Source organism: Canis lupus, chromosome 20 (genome assembly GCF_003254725.2).
Source record: "Canis lupus dingo isolate Sandy chromosome 20, ASM325472v2, whole genome shotgun sequence".
NCBI classification, from domain to species: domain Eukaryota; kingdom Metazoa; phylum Chordata; class Mammalia; order Carnivora; family Canidae; genus Canis; species Canis lupus.
In genome coordinates, this window is record NC_064262.1 from 36,418,608 (window position 1) to 36,436,193 (window position 17,586).

General features: G+C 50.0%; 1 protein-coding gene across 19 annotated transcripts in view; it reads right to left on the bottom strand.

The window, feature by feature from the left end:
• Positions 1-17,586, bottom strand: part of CACNA1D (calcium voltage-gated channel subunit alpha1 D) — a 302,856-nt gene that overhangs the window by 11,935 nt on the left and 273,335 nt on the right. For 16 of the 19 annotated variants that reach the window (XM_025456181.3, XM_025456178.3, XM_025456183.3 and 13 more), the window contains 5 exons: positions 16,642-16,772; positions 3,655-3,771; positions 2,585-2,952; positions 1,835-1,861; positions 204-353 (listed from right to left, as the gene is read on the bottom strand). In XM_025456181.3, coding sequence (XP_025311966.3) covers positions 204-353; positions 1,835-1,861; positions 2,585-2,952; positions 3,655-3,771; positions 16,642-16,772 — 793 coding nt within the window. The remainder of the gene's footprint in view (positions 1-203; positions 354-1,834; positions 1,862-2,584; positions 2,953-3,654; positions 3,772-16,641; positions 16,773-17,586) is intronic. The other 3 variants (XM_025456180.3, XM_025456192.3, XM_025456187.3) reach the window with 2 other exon arrangements.

Consider the following 17,586-nt stretch of genomic DNA (forward strand, 5'->3'; position numbering starts at 1 on the left):
GACCCACGGCGACAGTCCTCTCCCCACCATTCCTGGACACCCTGGACTGGCTGAGAGCAAGGCAGTCAGTGCTCAGCTTCATGGAAGATTCGGGGCCCTGGGAGAAGCTGGTCTGCGAGAGCAGCCCCCTCCCCCCGCCTCTCGGCCCGGGCCGGCCAGCCGGGCCACGTCCTGAGGTCGGCCCGAGCCGCAGCGCTGCTCACCTGCCCCCGGCCGGAGAGCCCACATCCTCATAGCCCTCCTCGCCGCTGAAGTACTCCTGCTCCTCCAAGCAGCGGGCGTCCCTGAAGTAGCCGTGGGGCTCCGGATCCTCTCGGCAGATGGTTGGGAACTGCTCATCTCCCGAGTCAGATCTGCAGTTGTGACACAGGCCCCGAGCCCCTGAGCCCCTGAGCTCGCAGGCAGACGCTGCCTGAGCCGGCCTCGGTGTGCGGCTAGCACCCCTGCCCCGTGTGCCCCTGGCTTCTCCCGGGGTGACCTGGGACTGGACTCTTGAGGCCTCTGGCGGTGGTGCCATGTGTGTGAGCGTGTGTGTGAGCATGTGTGTGTGCTGGGAGAGGGCGCATCTCTCAATACCTTGCACAATGCTGGTGCCAAAGCACTCTGCCTGAGGGCCATGGAGTCAAAGACGAAGGTGTGATTTGGGGAACAGAACAAGGAAATGGACCTAGAGGCCGCAGCGATCGGCAGTCCTGGAGAGAAAATGCTGGGCTCCCCGGCCACCTACTCTGATCCTTGTTCCTTCTATTCTGGCTCGTGTGACTTTAGGATCTGGAACAAAGGAGCTCCCTTACCAGTTTCCCACTGCCTCTGGCCCAGGAAATATGACAGGAGTCTGGGATCCTGGGTCCCAGGGGAGACTCACACCTGTGACACTTGCCAATTTTTCAAAGCCTGCTGTGCCCACATGGCAAGACTGTCGTGCTATCTCCCTGAAAGCCCTTAACCTGGCTCCAGTCCTCAGGAAAACCAGCTAAGCTCTGTGACATCAACTCTTTCCAAAGAGACGACTGTGTCCCCTCCAAGCTCTCCACTCTCTCAGGTTGCTCCTGAGCAGCTGGTTACACTTAATTAAGCCAAGAGACTTAGTCTGTCTGTCCCCAAGAAAATGATCATTCTTACAATTCAACCCTGTTCAGCAAATATGGAGTAGGATACACTGCACATATGTTGAGGACTATGGAGAAGACTACGGAGAAGGCCCAGTCCCTGGTCTTCAGGAGGTTGGGGTCATGCTCATATGAAGCCCCCATAAGAGGCTTGAACCCAGACAGCAGAGGCAGTGTCAGCCTCCCAGGGGAGTATACAGTAGGCTCTCCCTGCACAGTCATGAGGCATGTAGGGGCTAGCCCGCGAGCATGCTGGCATGTGAGTATTAGCTCTTAGGTGAGAACAAAGTCTGTGCGTATATGGACCTGAATGCTCCTTTGCTTAGAAAGAAGCAACTACTGGGGCACCTGGGTGGCTCAGGTCATGATCTCAGGGTTGTGAGATCGAGTCCTTGTGTCAGGCTCTGTACTCAACAAGGAGTCTGCTTGAGATTCTCTCCCTCTCCCTCTGCCCCACCCCTCCCCACCCCTGCACACATACATGCGCTCTCTAAAATAAAATACATAAAATCTCAAAAAAGAGAAAGAGAGGGAAAAAAAGACAGAGAAAGAGAGAAGGAAATAAAAAAACAACGACGTCTGCCTCTGGAGTCCACGGCCCCAAGCTCCACTACCCTATCAGGTTGTTGCCTCAAAATCCTTCTCATCCCTCAGCACTTGGAGGCCAACTGGTTACACTTAAACACAGAGTATTTAACACACAAACACAGGCGATGAGCACATACCTAATGTAAGTTTCATAATAGCGGGTTCTATCCAGGAAAGGCATAACATGGGAGGGAGGGAGGGAGAAGATAAAAGTTAAATATTTCCAATAAAATTTAAAATGCAGATATCAGGCTAGTTCCTAGAGCAGAGAGCAGCCAGCTATGGTTTACAGGCCATTATACTGCCCATGAGCTATGAACAGTTCTTAACGCTTTTAAAAGATGGCAAAGAAAGAAAAAAATCAAAGGAAGAAAAAATATCTCATCACATGGGACTTATATGAAGTTCACACTGCGGTGTCTGTAAATAAAGTTTAAAGTTTTATGGGGACACAGCCACCCCCACACAGTTACACACGCCGTCTAGGATTGCTTTCTCTCTCCAACGGCAGAGCTCGGCCGCTGCAGTGGAGCCTGTGTGGTGGCCAGGGCCTAAAATATTTACCATCTGGCCCTTTACAAGACAAAGGTTGCCAGCCCCTGTCCCACGGTATGTTGGCACCACTGGGGAAGGTAGAGTTTACGGCAACTACTGCTGTTTTAAGGAGCGGCCCCTCTGGCAGGGCACAGGATAGCTCGTGGCCCTCCATCCTTTGGGTTCATCACTGGCTAGTGCCTGACGAGGCCCACGAGCTCACGGCACTTGCAGGTTCACGTGCAGATGCCGCCTCAGAGTCTCCTGTGTGTGCCAGAGCACGGGGGGGAAGAAAGCCACACACCTCGGGGGAGACACTACATCACCAAGTGCAAACACATTTTAAAGGTTACCTTTTAATACTGGACCTTCTTTGAGGCTCCCGGTCATGCTTGTGGGAGGAGTGATGCCCATTTTCAGACATATGCTCAAGGTTCCCAATGCTGGGCCGCTTTCCAGGGGCAGCTTTGGACATATTGGCATTATTGAGATTGGCATTTGTTGAGCTGGGAGCTTGCTTTCCTACGGAATTATGGTTATGATGGCTATGACACCCCGAATTTCCTGCTGGAGGAAACAGCGGTCTCTCAGTATCACTTGCAGGTGGAACTGAAGGCCTTTGGACATGCAGGGGACGGTGGGTGGTATTGGTCTGCTGAAGGGGGTCTCTCCTATCACTATTAACATGATTGACATGGTTTCCAAGCAGGGCACCATTTCTCTGCAAAATAATGGGAGACAACACCAGGTAATTTAACAAGTATTTGATGCAGGCTAGCTTTGTTAGGTAATTTTTTCTACACGAAAAACAAATTCTAGGTAAGCTCCGTAGGATCCCTGTAAAACAATCTGAGTGTCTCACAGATCAGGGTGGATGTGTCTGTGTGGCAGCCGGTCCCCCTGAAATGAGGAAGGTTACCGATCCCTGAGTGGGGAGCCAGCTCTCGGCTGTCACACGAGTGTGCTCTTCCAGTCGCTCCAAGTTGAGGTGACTTACACCCAGCAGGGCGGGCTGGCAGCCCCCAGCGGTTGAGGTTGGACAGGAAGCACACCCTCTGGGCTGGGAGGGGGCTGAGGGCCAGCTGGCAGATCAAAGAGTTGGCCCAGGGAAGAAGGGGGGAACACAGGCGGGCAGCGGCTAGCAGGCCTCAGGATGCTCAGCCACACTGGCCAAGCGGCTGTGGCCAGGCTCCTCTGAAGCGGCCAGCGTGGGACAGAGGGGCCAGCTCAGGAAAGCAGCAGGCCCGGCCCCAGAGGAGGTGCCGAAGGTCTGCTGTGGGGAGAGCATGGTCCGTAAGCCCCTCTAGGCCCGGGAGCTGGCGTGCATTCTCCAGGTTCTTTTGTGGATCACCAACTGCCCAAATTGAAGTCCTGCCCCGCTATTTCCAAGTGGCCAGTGTGTAGCTAGGCGTGGAATAATTACTTTGAATCCATCTTCTTCTTCTTCTCGTTTTGTTTCCTCCGGCTCGTCATCTTGCAAATCACATGATATAGCACGCCGGATTTCTGGCCCAATGTCATGCAGTGTCCTTAATCCTGCCTAGATCAACAAAAATGGCAAAATGGATTAGACAACGTGGGCGTGCTGGGCTCGGCCTGGGTCCTGGCTCTGCTCCTGCCTGATTCAGCTGTGGGGAGGGAAGGTTTCTCCAAAAGGCAACCCAGGGAAGCGACTGCTCGTGTGAGTGTAATTGAGGGGTCCCTGAAGCCCCAGGGTTAAAGGGTGTGGTCAGGAGTTCAAGCTGGTCCCCTAGACTGGGTGCTTGAGGCCTTCCACCCAGTCTCCTCCTCCTCACATACCCCCACTCGCAGGGAACAGCGTCTGCCGTGGCCGAGAGCACAAGCCCACATCTAAATGACAGTCTATAGAATGTGGCCTGCAGGGTCCTTTCCCAGAGCCCCAGTGGGGGCAAGGAACACAACCCGGCCATTCTATAGGGAGGGTGGCAGGGACTCACCGGCTGTGACCTAAGTACAAGTGTGAGGGGGCAAAGCAGACCCGCAGCCTTCGGGGCCACTGGTTCTGCAAAAAAAAAGCCATGGGAACGAGGGAGTGACACCACACACTGCAATCACCAGCACATTCAGGACCATGACAGAATGGGTTGACACACACACACAGACCTGGGCTGCTGTGCAGCGCCAGCCTCCGTGGCATCCGTGATGTCCTGGCCTGGAGCCTGGTATCAGGCCAAGAACTTGCCAACAGTTGGATCATCTTAAAGACCACAACACATTGAAAGGGGCTCATCAGCCCCTGGGGGCTGTGTGGGACCCACCAGGTGACCCCTCACAGACATTCCTTTGCCTGAGCCCTCACAGTTGGCTTTCCTTACACTGGGTCCCGGGTTCCACTGGAACAGGCCCTGGGAGAAGCCCTTCTGTTATTCCCAACTTTGTTAGGGAAACTTTAAAGATGTTTACACACCACGCAGAGGGAGGTGGAGTTGCTGGCTCTGAGAAAATTATGCTTTGAGCACCAACTTGAAGAAAAATACCAATGCTGACCTAAAGACTAATAACAGGGACAGTACAGCTACTTTATCTTTTTCCACAAAAGGACTGACATATCAAAGTGGCGTTTCCTCCTTGCCCCCAGACCTAAGCCCACCTGTCCCATATCCGGGCAGGACCCCCTCATTTGCTGGCACTCCCTCTGCAACTCAGCAGCCACAATGGAGGGTGCTTGAACCCTGGCTGTACAGGGCTGCACCTGCAGCTAATGCTCTGTATCACGGAAGACTGTGGGGGGCAACTGGGCCTACAGGTGGGGCATCAGGGGACCCCCAGCAGTGGGGAGTGGGGAGGGTTGGGGTGGGGATGGTGGCCACAGTTTGGCTGGGTCCCACAGGGCTGGTCCCGCTGGTGTGGGAATGCTCAGAACCAGTCTTCTGCCATTGTTAGTGGCAGTGAAAGTAATTTAGAGTGTAAAATCCTACAGGAACTTCCTAAGAGGCTCCTGTGAAAACAGCCTCCTCCATAGGAGACAATGCTGTTAAAAATGGTACACCAGGCTAGGTCTGGTTTGATCCATTCTTTGACTAGAGGGGCAGGGGTGGGGGCTTTCCATTTCATAAATGGTGGGTGTGAAAGAGCCACTGGGATTCAGAGCTCTCAGGTTCCTGGCTAGGAAAGCTGTGGTCTTGTCAGGGAAAGACACATGTGTCCTGCGACCAAGTCCAGAACAGTCCATGGTATGGTCAGTGAGGCTGCCTCTCACTCTCCTGTCCCTCTAACCCCAGCACAAGCTGCACACGCACATGCATACACACTCACGGATGCGCACATACACCTGCTTTCCCTCTCTCAGGATCCCCGAATCTGGCACACCTGAGCCAGGGGAATCATCTGCTTGGACGTGGACCCACTTGCCATCCTCTTGGAAACATCGAGAAGGTGGCGCTAAGGTCAGGTGGGGGAGGGCTCTTTCACACAGAGCTTCAGGTGTGTGCAGGACGGTCAAGCCCAGCGGCGTCCAACAGTGTTTTCCAGAGCTCGGTCGTCAAGGGAAGATAAGCTAAACCAGGGTTTCATTGTCTGGTTCTGGATCACCGGGAGGAAAGGCTGGCCACAGATCTGAGGCTCCCAAATCAAAGACCAGGTTTGAGACACCTGCTGCCGTGTCCACAAAGTAAACACAGGCGACAAGCACTAAGTCAACACCCCAGGTAAATTATGTATATGAACCCATGTCACGAGGCACCACGGGCTTGGAATACCCCTGAGTTTGAAACACAGCAGATGATCCTATTCACTGTCATTCAACAATTTGGACTAGGTCTGATTAAAAGAAATAGAAAACTATTTATTTGGATAATTTTTAACATCATCCTCTGTTGGCGGGTTGACATTTCACTGAAATACACATATAACAGAATTGCATAATAAAAACAAAAACGGTCTCCAGCACGTCTTCAATGGTACACAAGATCAGGAGAGTGTGGTGAACAGACACAGGACAGAGAATTTGTTTGCAACAGAAATCATGGAGAAAACTGAGAGGTGGCTCAAGAGGCCCCTTCCGAGGACAAATAATGACAACATATTCATTAAAGAGACATCGGAGGAGGATAGAAAGCATCACTCTTCCTCGACATGAAAGCAGAGGTTTAGAAATCATGGTTATGTTTTGCTTGCTCCACGCAGATAGAAACACATCTTCTAAGAGTCAGGGACTGACCTCTCTCATCAGGGGAAGGACAGGGTTGGGGGGGGGTGCCGAGGAGTGGGGTATCTGCCAGCTATGGGAATGAAGGAAACAGCGGTTCCCAAACTGGAACTGAAATGAAGCTTAAACACAGCACCCTGAATTTATTACATGTCACAAAACATGATAATGAAATTTTTCTAGCACACATATCAAGCTAAAAAGGTAGCTTAGGCTGCTCCAAAATTTCCATAGGCACAAGTTCTGATCCCAGAAAACTATCTTAAACTCTCAAAAAAATTACTTTTTTTCCACAGCCCTAAAAAAAAAAAAAAAACAAAACAAAACAAAAAAAACTTTTTTTCCCTTGAAATAAAGACTTTACAATCAGTAGAATGATCTATTCTTTCATTTTTCATATCTGTGTCTACCTCTATCAGCAAAACACTACTTTAATTTGAAATGTGGTCATTAGCACTTAAACCAACACAATTAAAGCCGTATAAATTCATTCCATTAACATCACAGAAGTATGGTTCTGAATAAACAGAGAATTGCTATAAAATAGAAACATTTTTAAGACGTCCAATCATATAAAATATTAAACAGAATCAAGCTTAGTTTCTGGTTGATTTTTAAATGCTAGATGGCATCGTAAATATCTGTTAAAAAAAGAAATGTTGGCGCTTTGCCTGTAGACTGCTGCTTTAAATTTTAGACACCATTTAATTGGAATTTTATATTTACTCTATAGAATGATTAAGTCACCAAAAAAAAAACCCAAAACAAACCCCAAACTACAAAATCTAAGTATCTCTGAAGCAAGAGCGTAAAAATATGGTATTTGAACATCAACTCTGAACATTCATGTACGTTCCTTCCTGTTGCCCACTCTCAGGGTAAGTCTGTCCTACCTGGGCGTGCGAGAGCTGCTGCGACGTGGCCTTCCTAAGCTAGCTGGGGGACACCCCAGGGAGCGGCCAGCTGTCCGCAGCACCAGAACCCCTCCTGAACCTACCCTGCAGCAGTGGGGAGAAGACACGGGAGTCTGCGGGCGGACCCGGCCAGGCCATTCATCCTTGGATGCGAGCGCCAGGCTGCCAGCCTCCGGCCAAGGGGCCCCCGTCTGGCACAGCCTGTTCCCCATCAGGGCCCTCGCTCGGCCAGCAGCGGCTCCTGCACACTCGCCTCCGTAAGGGCAAGTTCTGGTCGGCCCTCCCCCAGGATTCAGCACCCCACCCCCCACCCCGATCATAGGGCACTGTTTCCGACTGGTTCCATCAGAACAAACTGGAGGTTGAATCCTTACAGAATAAGCCAGCTGTCCCCCACTGCCTCCACATGCACACACCCCTTCTTTTGCTCTCCTTTTCCTCCAGGGAAAAATGTGACCATGTGGCCTTTGTGGGCGTTATGTGCAGTTCTTGAGTCATACCTGAAGGGGTTAGAGTCCTGAGCACCGCACTCCATGGGCTACCCACAGTGATTCTGACCCACGCTGAAAAGCTAGCCGTGAGGTCACTGCGTAAAGCTCCTCCTGCGGTTGCGCTCGGCAGTACGCATCGAGTTTGTGACCACCACTTTGAAAGGTTAAGGACTTTTTTATTATCTAAAGGAATCTATGACATTTCCCTACACATGATCTCGCAGAGCTATCTGAGCAACCTTGATTCTTGGTTGAAGTTTAACACCAGAATCAGAAATTCCTGCTAGTTTCCCGATTAACAGAGTACTATTTAAATTTAAGCTCAGTAGATGCCTTAAATCATGACCTCTGTTCTGTTAGCAACTTTGTGCCTGTCCTAATGATCTCACATCCTTCATCCCACTACATCCTGAGAGGCCAGGATTATCCCCCATTTGGTTGAGTGGTCTGCCCTACAGAGTGAAGGCTCAGCTAGCACTCAGGTCCCCAGGTCTCTGGTTCCCACGAAGCCCTGCTGGCCTCACCCTGACCACCGCCAAGACGTCGTTGAGTCTACGGGAAAGAGGGCTGGGATCAAGCCTGAATCGTGTGCTCACTTATGACTGTGACCCCACATGTGACCTCAAGGTTAACCTCCTTCCAACTAAGAGCTCTTGTATCCCTAAGTCAACATGGAAATGATAAGTGACCACAAGGTGTCATGAAAGCTGACCCTATACTTGGCACACATCCTCATCCCAGCTGTGCCACTCTGAGGAGTGGTGATCTTTAAAAACCCTGTCTATCACACACTAATTCAGACCATCTTTCCTCTAGGTCAGCACCGGCAGTGAGATGTGGGGTTCAACTCGCAGTCTGAACCTAGCTGGACACAGGAAGATGCACAGGCAGCTCTGTGTCGAGGGGAGTGAGCTGGGACTCTGGGGTGGCACCCAGGAGGGACAGAGAAGTTCAGGTAGGGGCAGTGCTCTTCGAAGGAGGCTCCCTCACCAGGGAGAACATAAAAAGGCTCCAGCACCTTTTTTCTTTAGGAGGGACATGGGATCCATTTCCCTGGAGTAGCAGTTCTCAAAGTATGGCCTGGGGACACCTTCAGTATCTGCACAATACTAGTATCTTCTTTGCCTCATACACACATTCTCTCAGGGCACAGTGGGGTTGTTCAAAGGCTACATGACCTGTGATGATGTCATTTTCTATTTTTGTACATGTAGATTCTATATTTTAAAAGTTTCTCACTTTTAATTTCTAATGTAAATACTGATATACGAGGGTCCTCAATAATTTTTAAGAACATAAAAGAGACACAGAAGTTTGAGAACAGCTGATAACTCAGCCCCAGACAGGCAGTGCCAACCTTTCCTCAGGCACTGGCCCCTTCACTTCGTCTATGATTCCTCGGATCCTGGTGACTTTCTCCACTTTTGGAAGAAATTTCCTTCCCCTGGCTTCTGTGAGCTGGCCTCTGGCACTTGTCAGTGAGTTGCCTTCAGTGGCTTAGAATGACACACCCTCCCATTAGCCCAAATAGCCACCTCCCAGGTCTGAGGCATGCCACAGAGAATGAATCTATGCAGGTACCTACCCAGCCCTGGAACCGTTAGCAGGTGTTAGCAAGCTCCTTCCCATGGAAAACTGGCACATTAGGGCTAATGCAGGGCATCGGGTTGGCATCATTCAATAACACACCACAATAATTAAGACCTTCTGCTACTACATAATATAACCCGCCTTAACTTTTCAGTAATTCTATCTTCTCAGAGACTTTTGAAAATAATAATTATTACTGTCAGAGGAAAAAGATCTCCTGCCTTTCAGAAAAAGTTGAGAATCCAGTACCCAATAATCCTACACATTTATGGTCAGGTCACACTACAGTGTAATTATGAAGAGCCTGGTATCCAGTCTTACATCTGTTTCCCTATGATGGATACTGGCCTGCATTGTGTCTTCCATCCAGGAGCGTAAGAGTCTAGCACCATGGATTCTGGTGTTGGGTACCAAGATTGCTGAGTCTGTGGAGATTCTCAGGTAATAAACTTGAGTTGTCTCTTATAACTTTTCTAGGCTCTAAGCTATACTCTCTTGGCAAGGCTTTAGGAGAAAGGACAGACGTGTCTGCTGTCTGACTGTACGCCAAGTTTCAGGGAAGCCCTGTTTCCCTTTTGAGTTGGAAGTCAGAGGCAGATCTCATGACTTCTGGCTGTTTCCATGAACTGCCCTTGGCTAGCAGCCATGGCCAGCACCGTCACTCAGAAACACAGGCAGGCCGCTGTGGGGCCAGAGTCTCTCATTTCATTGAAACCATTCCCTACACCCACCTAGAAAGTTCACCGGTTTCCAGTTTTTCCTTATTTGGAAGAACTGCAGAAAGGCATATGGAAACACCTGCCATGCCTATTGCTTGGGGCTGTTCTGCCAAGACTTTACCCTGTGGAGACTCCATCTAGAAGTCAGCTGGTCACCCTGGCCCTCTGAGACTGGGGCAAGCACACGCTGCCCTTCATTGTTTAATAAACTCAACATTGGGGTGGGTTGGAAACCTGATCGTGAATTAGCTCTGCACCTGTACCCACAGGGCTGACCAGCCTCCTTTCCAGGAATGATATACCCAATTCTTAATAACTGGTATGTTCCAGGCACTACTCGATCAGGACAGAGTAGGCCTTCCAACCAGAGCAAGATCCCAGAGGCACCTGCTATCCCAGGCATTTAGCCTTTTAAGTTGCTGGATCACAGAGGGATCTGGAGAGGGGCTGGATGTTGGCAAGGGGGCCACAGCTGTTAAGCAGCATGTACAGGCAGGCTTCAACATCTTCACAAGTGGTGCAGCCACACTAGAGTGTATTGGCCAGCTTTCAAACCCATCCCGTACCACTGCCCTTGGTGCTGCATGATGTCAGACCTGCTCTGAGCCCCATGGACTCTGTGAGAATCCAGAAAACCCACCACGGGCTCCTAGACTTACAGCAGCTTACACACTGGGAACAGAACCAGGGGCCAGGCCTGTTTCCGTTAAGTGAAGTCAGGGAATCTACTGAAGTGCAGGCCAGCCAGACCCCTGATAACACAAGCCACTGAGGACAAAGGGCAAAGGTCACAGTACAAAAGACATCGCTGGAAGAGACCTCAGGGCTGGGAGGGACCCCGCCAGCTGTGCCCAGGATGGGCCTGTAGGACTTCCACGAACACTGCTCTTCCCAACGGCTGATACCACTTTCCTACTTAGGTCTGCTCTTGAATGAGTACAGCCAGGGCCAGGGCTTCCCCACATGCTCCTGGCTGTCTCCAGTGCTTTCCACACACACCCTCGTGCACGTGCGCACATTTGCGCACACACGCACAAAGCCTCCAGGCTGCACTGACGAAGGCAGGCAAAAGGGGCTTAAAAGCCTTCTTTTCTGGCAACACTTAAGAAACTTCAAGTTTTCACACTCCGGTCACTTTTGAATATTGGTCCTAAAACTCTGGTTGGCTCCTCTGGGTATCTTGGGCTCAGCACCGGATGTGCAGGCTCCTCAACCACTGCTTGGAATCGGCTGAGAATTTCAGACTCCCTCATGAAGCAACTTCTCCGGTAAAAGTCTACCATTTGTAAGATGTGAAAACACAACCTGTAGAGGTACCTCTGTATACATCTTTACACATTTCCCAGGTATCTTTAAAAAGGGTAGAATTCTCTTTCTCGGTGGGTAACTACAGTACAGAACAGAACAGAGATCAAAGAAAAAACAAGAATTTCTTAAAGTTCTGGTAGTAAACAGGCATATGATATTATTATTGTTGTAGTCTTAATAATAAGCAATTATACGTTCAAAGTGCTTTACAATCACTTAGCTATTCCTCACAACAGCCCTGTGAGGTAGGTCGACATTATTACCCCCATTTTACAGATGGGGGAAACTGAGGCACAGAGAGGTTAAGTGTCTTGCCCAAGGTCACGCAGCAAGTGAACGCTGGAGCTGGGACTAGAACCCAGGTTCCCTGACTCCCAGTGTCCTTGAAACTAGACCACACTGCTTCCAAAGAGGCATCCCCAGACTGGCTTGAGCACGAATTAAAGACGGACAATGTTGGATGAGGTTTGGGTGTGGTGGGATCTCCCGTGGACACGTTAGATGGAACCTGAGGTGTTACCTGGACTGGTTTTGGCATGCGGGCGTATGTGTTAGTTTAAATGGCGTGTCTGAGCTTCCTGGCCTGCCCACTTCCCGCTGCATTCTCAACTGGGTCGCTGCAGAGAGTGGGGGCCGGAGGGTCAGTATTCGTGGCGGACTGGCATATAAAAGGAACTCTCAGCTCAGAGCCAAGGGGCCTGCCAGTCTTTGGGAGTTCAGGCAAACTAGGGATGCAGGACTTTGGAACGAAGTCAGCTGCCCACCTTAGGCAGGTCTGCTTCATCTTTTTATTATGTTATTTTCTACTGGCCAGCATCAGGAAGTTGTGTTCATTTCATTTCTCTGTGGGGCGGCTGCCCCCCACCTTTGCTCTCTCTCGCTCTCTCTCTCTCTCTCTCTCTCTCCCTTTCTCTGAGTCTCTGCTTGGAAGGGAAAACTGTTAAGCCTTTTGCACGGTCCCTTCCATGAAAAAGAGCCACCGTGAGCAGCGTCCGCGCCAGGAGGCCATGGCTCTGCAGATGAGCCACGGCCCCGCTTCCGCCTTCTGGAGGAGTGCTTTGCTTGGAAGGGGTCTCCCTGGGGCCTTGGGTTTGCTCTTTCCTGCATTTCTCCCGAAATGCTGGTTCAGTAGAAATAAGCCCACTTGAGACTTTTCCCTTTCAAGGCCTTAGCCACAAACGCCTTCCGACTAACGAGCTTGGTGCTGTAGCTCAGGTGGAAAATTCTAAAGCATCCGTTCAAGCATCTGAAACAAATGAATCAGCCAGTGAAATCTCATCTGTTAGCATCTGTTCTCTTCTTAGATTAAAAAAGAAAAAAAGCAGCCTCTTTTTATGGCTTTAAATGGACTCATGCTTTTAAAAATGAAAAACACCTTGCCACTTTTTAAGGTAACTAAGTAACAAGTGTCTGATGCTCCAGAGAGTAAACGTCTGTGGGGTGTTTTCTTCTGCTTCTATACGGAGCCTCCCCAGGGTGGCTGCATCAGGGCACACCAGGGACGAAGAGTCACTGGATTCCTGTACACCACCCACCCTTCCACTCGACCACCTGCATCACCATCGGTCGGCTGGGGTGCAGGCTTTAACATAAAACCTAACCACCTAGCTCTACAAGCTAGAAATAATGGCGACCTCCTTAAACCCAACCTCTATACAGGTGAGAAAAGGACTATCCCTCTAAAGGCTTCCTGTCATTAAAGACAGGTGGGCTCCCATCTGGGATGAGTGGGGGATACAGTCTCCTTGGATTTCACCAGAGGTGTCTTTTGCATAAAGGAAATCCTTGAATGTTGAAAGAAAAAGAAATGAACAAAACTTTTCCCACTTTGGGATCTTTTTTTTTCTTTATCCATGAGACACTGGACTAATTCATGTCTCCATCTTGCATAGAAGTCCTCATCTGGAAAGTCTGATGGGGCATTGCTATTTGATGGGAAGGGGACTGAGCGTTTTCAAGGCTGCAGAGCTGTGTTCCTTTATTTACTTGCTCTTGGCAGAAACTTGCAGGTCACTCGATGCAGCGATAATGGAGGGAGAGCAAATGTGGAGTCAAACTGAAGTGGATTATGGCACATGAGGGGGTGGGTGGTGAGGAAAACAAAAAGGTAGCCTGATGGCCAGCTTCTCTCCGACCCTCTACAGAGGGTCGGAGAGAAGGCTGGCTTTAATGAAGATGGATGGACAGGTGAAAACTGCACACTCATTCAGACCACAGAGGCCAGAGGACACCGGGTGCCGAGCTCCTCCCGACACACGGATCCAGGAGCTCAAGCCCTTCCCCTTCATATAGAAGGGAACACCACAGTGGGTCTGAACAGAAGGAGACCAGATGAAGCCCCCAGGGCCAGAAACCACAGCACATCTGTGTGCCCTTGAGAACCATTCCATGGGGAGCAGAGAACGTGGACCAGTTCTGATCCTGCTCAGACAGACTGCACTCTATGTAGCACAAGCACGCACATGCCTACAACTTACTTCTGCGCTCACACTCCACTTCCCATGGGCAATCCGTCCATCAGCCATGTGGCACCCCTGGCGTAGGGAGAAGCAACTCATCCCACTTCTCAGCAGGCCATACCCACATTTGGGGGCTTCCTTGAGGGTTTGTGTACTCGTCCCTGGTGACACCGTGTGTGCCACTGACATTTGACCCTATGTCCCTCGCTATGTCACGTAATATTTCATCACACAGAAAGGAAGAGCTTCCTCATGCTTATTAAATGTACAGTGACAAATCACATGCAAAGCCACTTCTAGAACAGAGGTAGCCAAAAGTGTAATTAGAATTATCCTTCAAGGAGACCAAAATTTTCTATTTTTAATGTTTCCTTCGGGATCCACTGCACTTTCAGAATTTATCCGTCAAGATTATGACACAACTTCATCTTCTAGGCTGTGTACTCAATATAAACTATAGTCATAGCCTCAAGTCCCAACAGAACCCAGGTGAAGATGTGCTAGTATCATTATCTAACAGGAAATGTTCGAATTTCACCAAAGAAATGAAACTCTTTCTACAAACAACAAAATGAAAAAATGTTTAGAAGAAAAACATTATTGTAATGCAACGTAATAGTCTTTTACTCCATGACTTATAAATGTAGCTTTAGCACCATTTGAACCTGCAACTTAAAAGACTCAGGGAAGCCCATCTATGAAATGTGATAATTAATTACTTAGCCATGTGTTGTTTTTCAGGTTTTGAAACATGAAAACACTATATCCAGCCACTAGAGCAGGAACTGAAGCCATCTGATTGGGAAGTCTTGGAGATTCAGGGAAGGGATAACTCTACCCATGTGGTCATCATGCATGCCTTCCCCAGAAAACAGAAGGGTCTCATAACACAGGGCTAACTTGGTTACTGGAAATTATGACATCACCATCCATGAAAGAGTATGTTTCCCCCTTGAGAAAAGTCATCAAGTTCTACTGACGCCACCACCTAGAATTCGAGAACAGCAGGCAGTTCCCTACTGGGGGAGAGGACCATGACACTCTGAAATCCAGCCAGTCTAGCCCTCCCGTCCCATGGCCACTTCAAGGAAGTGCCTCGGAAGCGTGTTCATCACACCTCCTCCTTGCACCCACCTTGGCCACACTGCCCTCAAGGGCCTATAGACCATAGACCTGCTCGGATTTGTAAACATGTCTTTTTGGTTTGCTTTGTCTTTCTAAGGCTACTTGTGAACTGTGATCATGAGGAGAACTGTCACTTTTGCAGACTGGGGGGGCTTGGGGCAAGGGGGGATTTACTCACAAACTCTACAACCTGAGACAGCAATGGGCTATTGGATTGAGCCTGTGGTTCACTGAACCACCTTTAGGACAGGTGATCAGAGGAACAAAGATAAGAAATTGTCTTCAGCTGGACTGAGTATCCATGCTCCCCCTGGCTCTGCAGCTGTCTGTGCAGAGCAACGGTGTCCTCATGAATCCTCGGGTCACTGTCACACCAGGCATCGACTAACCCACCATCTGCTTATGCACCCACACACCCTCACTCATGGCCATTCGCAGTCATATCCTCTCTCACAACAAGGTCACAGACAAGCCTTCCCTTCGCTGCACCATTTATTGGAACACAAAACAATGCTGGGCATTTCTCCCTAGAAAAAAGTGAAGGACTATTCCACACTGAACCCTCTAATACCTACACGGCCCAATGGAAGACATGTGATGGTAACAGGGACATAAAAGTCATTTTAGAATAAACAAATTAACAGGGAAAAAAAATCTTATTCATGATGGACTTCAGGCACTTGGGTAGCAGAGATGATGGGGCTCTGATTGGTTCAGACAGGTGTTTCTGACAGCTCTCCCACCCCTATGCTTCCCTTTTACCAGTTCTTAACATCTCATTCCCTCTTTCTCTGTCGCCAGTGCTGGCTCACAAACTTGCCTTCCTGGTCCCTCGTCCTGCAGGCTTCCCCGTGACCCCCTTCCTCCACACATCTGCTTCCACGCCAGAGCTCTGGCCTTACCTAGGATTCTACATCCTTGAACGCGTGGACTCTGGCTGGAACCAGAGGTTCCTGCAAGCCACATCCACGCTCCAGAAGCCTGGGGCAGGTGAGCCACCCAGGGCTGGCACAGGGGGAGGGACCAGAGGCTGGCCCCGGGCACAGAGCCGCGTTTGCACAGCAAGCCTCACGGTCGTCAGGAAACACACACAGAGACAGACATACTGTGACACACGTGCACACGCACACACACACCAGGAGGTGATGGATGTTACTGAAATGGACCGAAAACCAACAAGCAGTGGGGTAAGAAACAAACAGAAACAAAACAAAGCACTTGCGTTCGGATGGAAAGCGGTTTCCTGGGAGGCCGGGGCCCAAGCCCAGGGAGGTGGGTGTCTGCCTAAGGACGCTGCCTTTGGAGAAGCCAGGAGGAGACCGGGCACAAGGCCAGCACTGGCCTCCCGGGCCCGCTGGGGCTGTGCCTCCGCCGCCGTGCCAGGGGCCCTGCCGCACAGGCCACAGCAGGTGTGGGCACAACAGACAAAGCAAGAGGAGGGAGGCACTTACCTCGTAGCCCAGAAATGGCTAGTCCGCATTTTGGGGGTATGTGCGGTATCTCAGTTTAAACAAAATCCTTGTAGCACTGCTCAACCATGAATAGCCAGCTCTCTGGTATTTCAAATAAGCTTGTAAAATGGTTAGTGGAAAAAAAAAAAAAAGAAGAAGAAGAAGAAAACAAAAGGACAATTCACCTGTAGGGCAATGGTGGTGTTCTTCGCAGGGTATTTTCCCACCAGTCCTTGTTCTTTCCGTTTCTTGAATTTCCTAAAGTAGTCCTGTATCAGGAAAGTGGCATAGAACTTCCCCACGGTTACCTCATCATCTAAACGGAGAGACCAGACACAGCTCTCCCGAATCAGCACATTTGCACCAGGAGCCTAAACTCTCACTGGGGGCCGGGGCTGGGGGTGGGATGGGGGGGCAGTGCCCAGGGCGCTGAGCTCTGGGTTTAGGACACAGGAGACTAAATCTAAAAAGCGAGGTTTTGCAAAGCAATTAAGGCTCAAAATTAAGAGTCAGTCACATGAACTGATACTCAAAATTGCGGAAAACAGTATGTTGGTCATGAGTTTATTAGAGCAGCGTATTAGTAACACTATGGAGTGCTGTCTTGGTTATTTACTTAAAATAAAAATTACAAAACAAAACAAAAAAAAGACTTCCTGGGTCCTATTTTCACCCCTGCGCATGGGGATTTGCATGTATAATTACCACGAACACCAAGGGCAATTAACCATCCAAATCCCGATGCTTTGAGGTAAAAACAGAGACCTCGGAAAGTGACAGACAAGCTCGGAAGAGGAGGAAGGTTCAGGAAAGTGGCTGCAAACCCAGATTTTCATGTGCCCCTGAGATTCTGTTCCACTGGCCTCCATGTGCCGTTTCTCTACCTGTAATCCAGAACGGCTTATTTCCGGCACTGCCAGCCACAGCATCAACTAACCTCACGGTTGAGCTTATTTCTGCTTTGTTCGGAACAACTCCAGCATGCACCGCTGGGGAACTGGAACTCCGCTGAGCATTTTACAGGTGATGCATGAGGCAGAATAGAGGCTCTGGCTGTCTCATGGTAAACCACGACGGCGGCGCAGATGTGCCCGGGGGTCTCCACCAGCCCTGCTCTCCCTGGGGTGCTC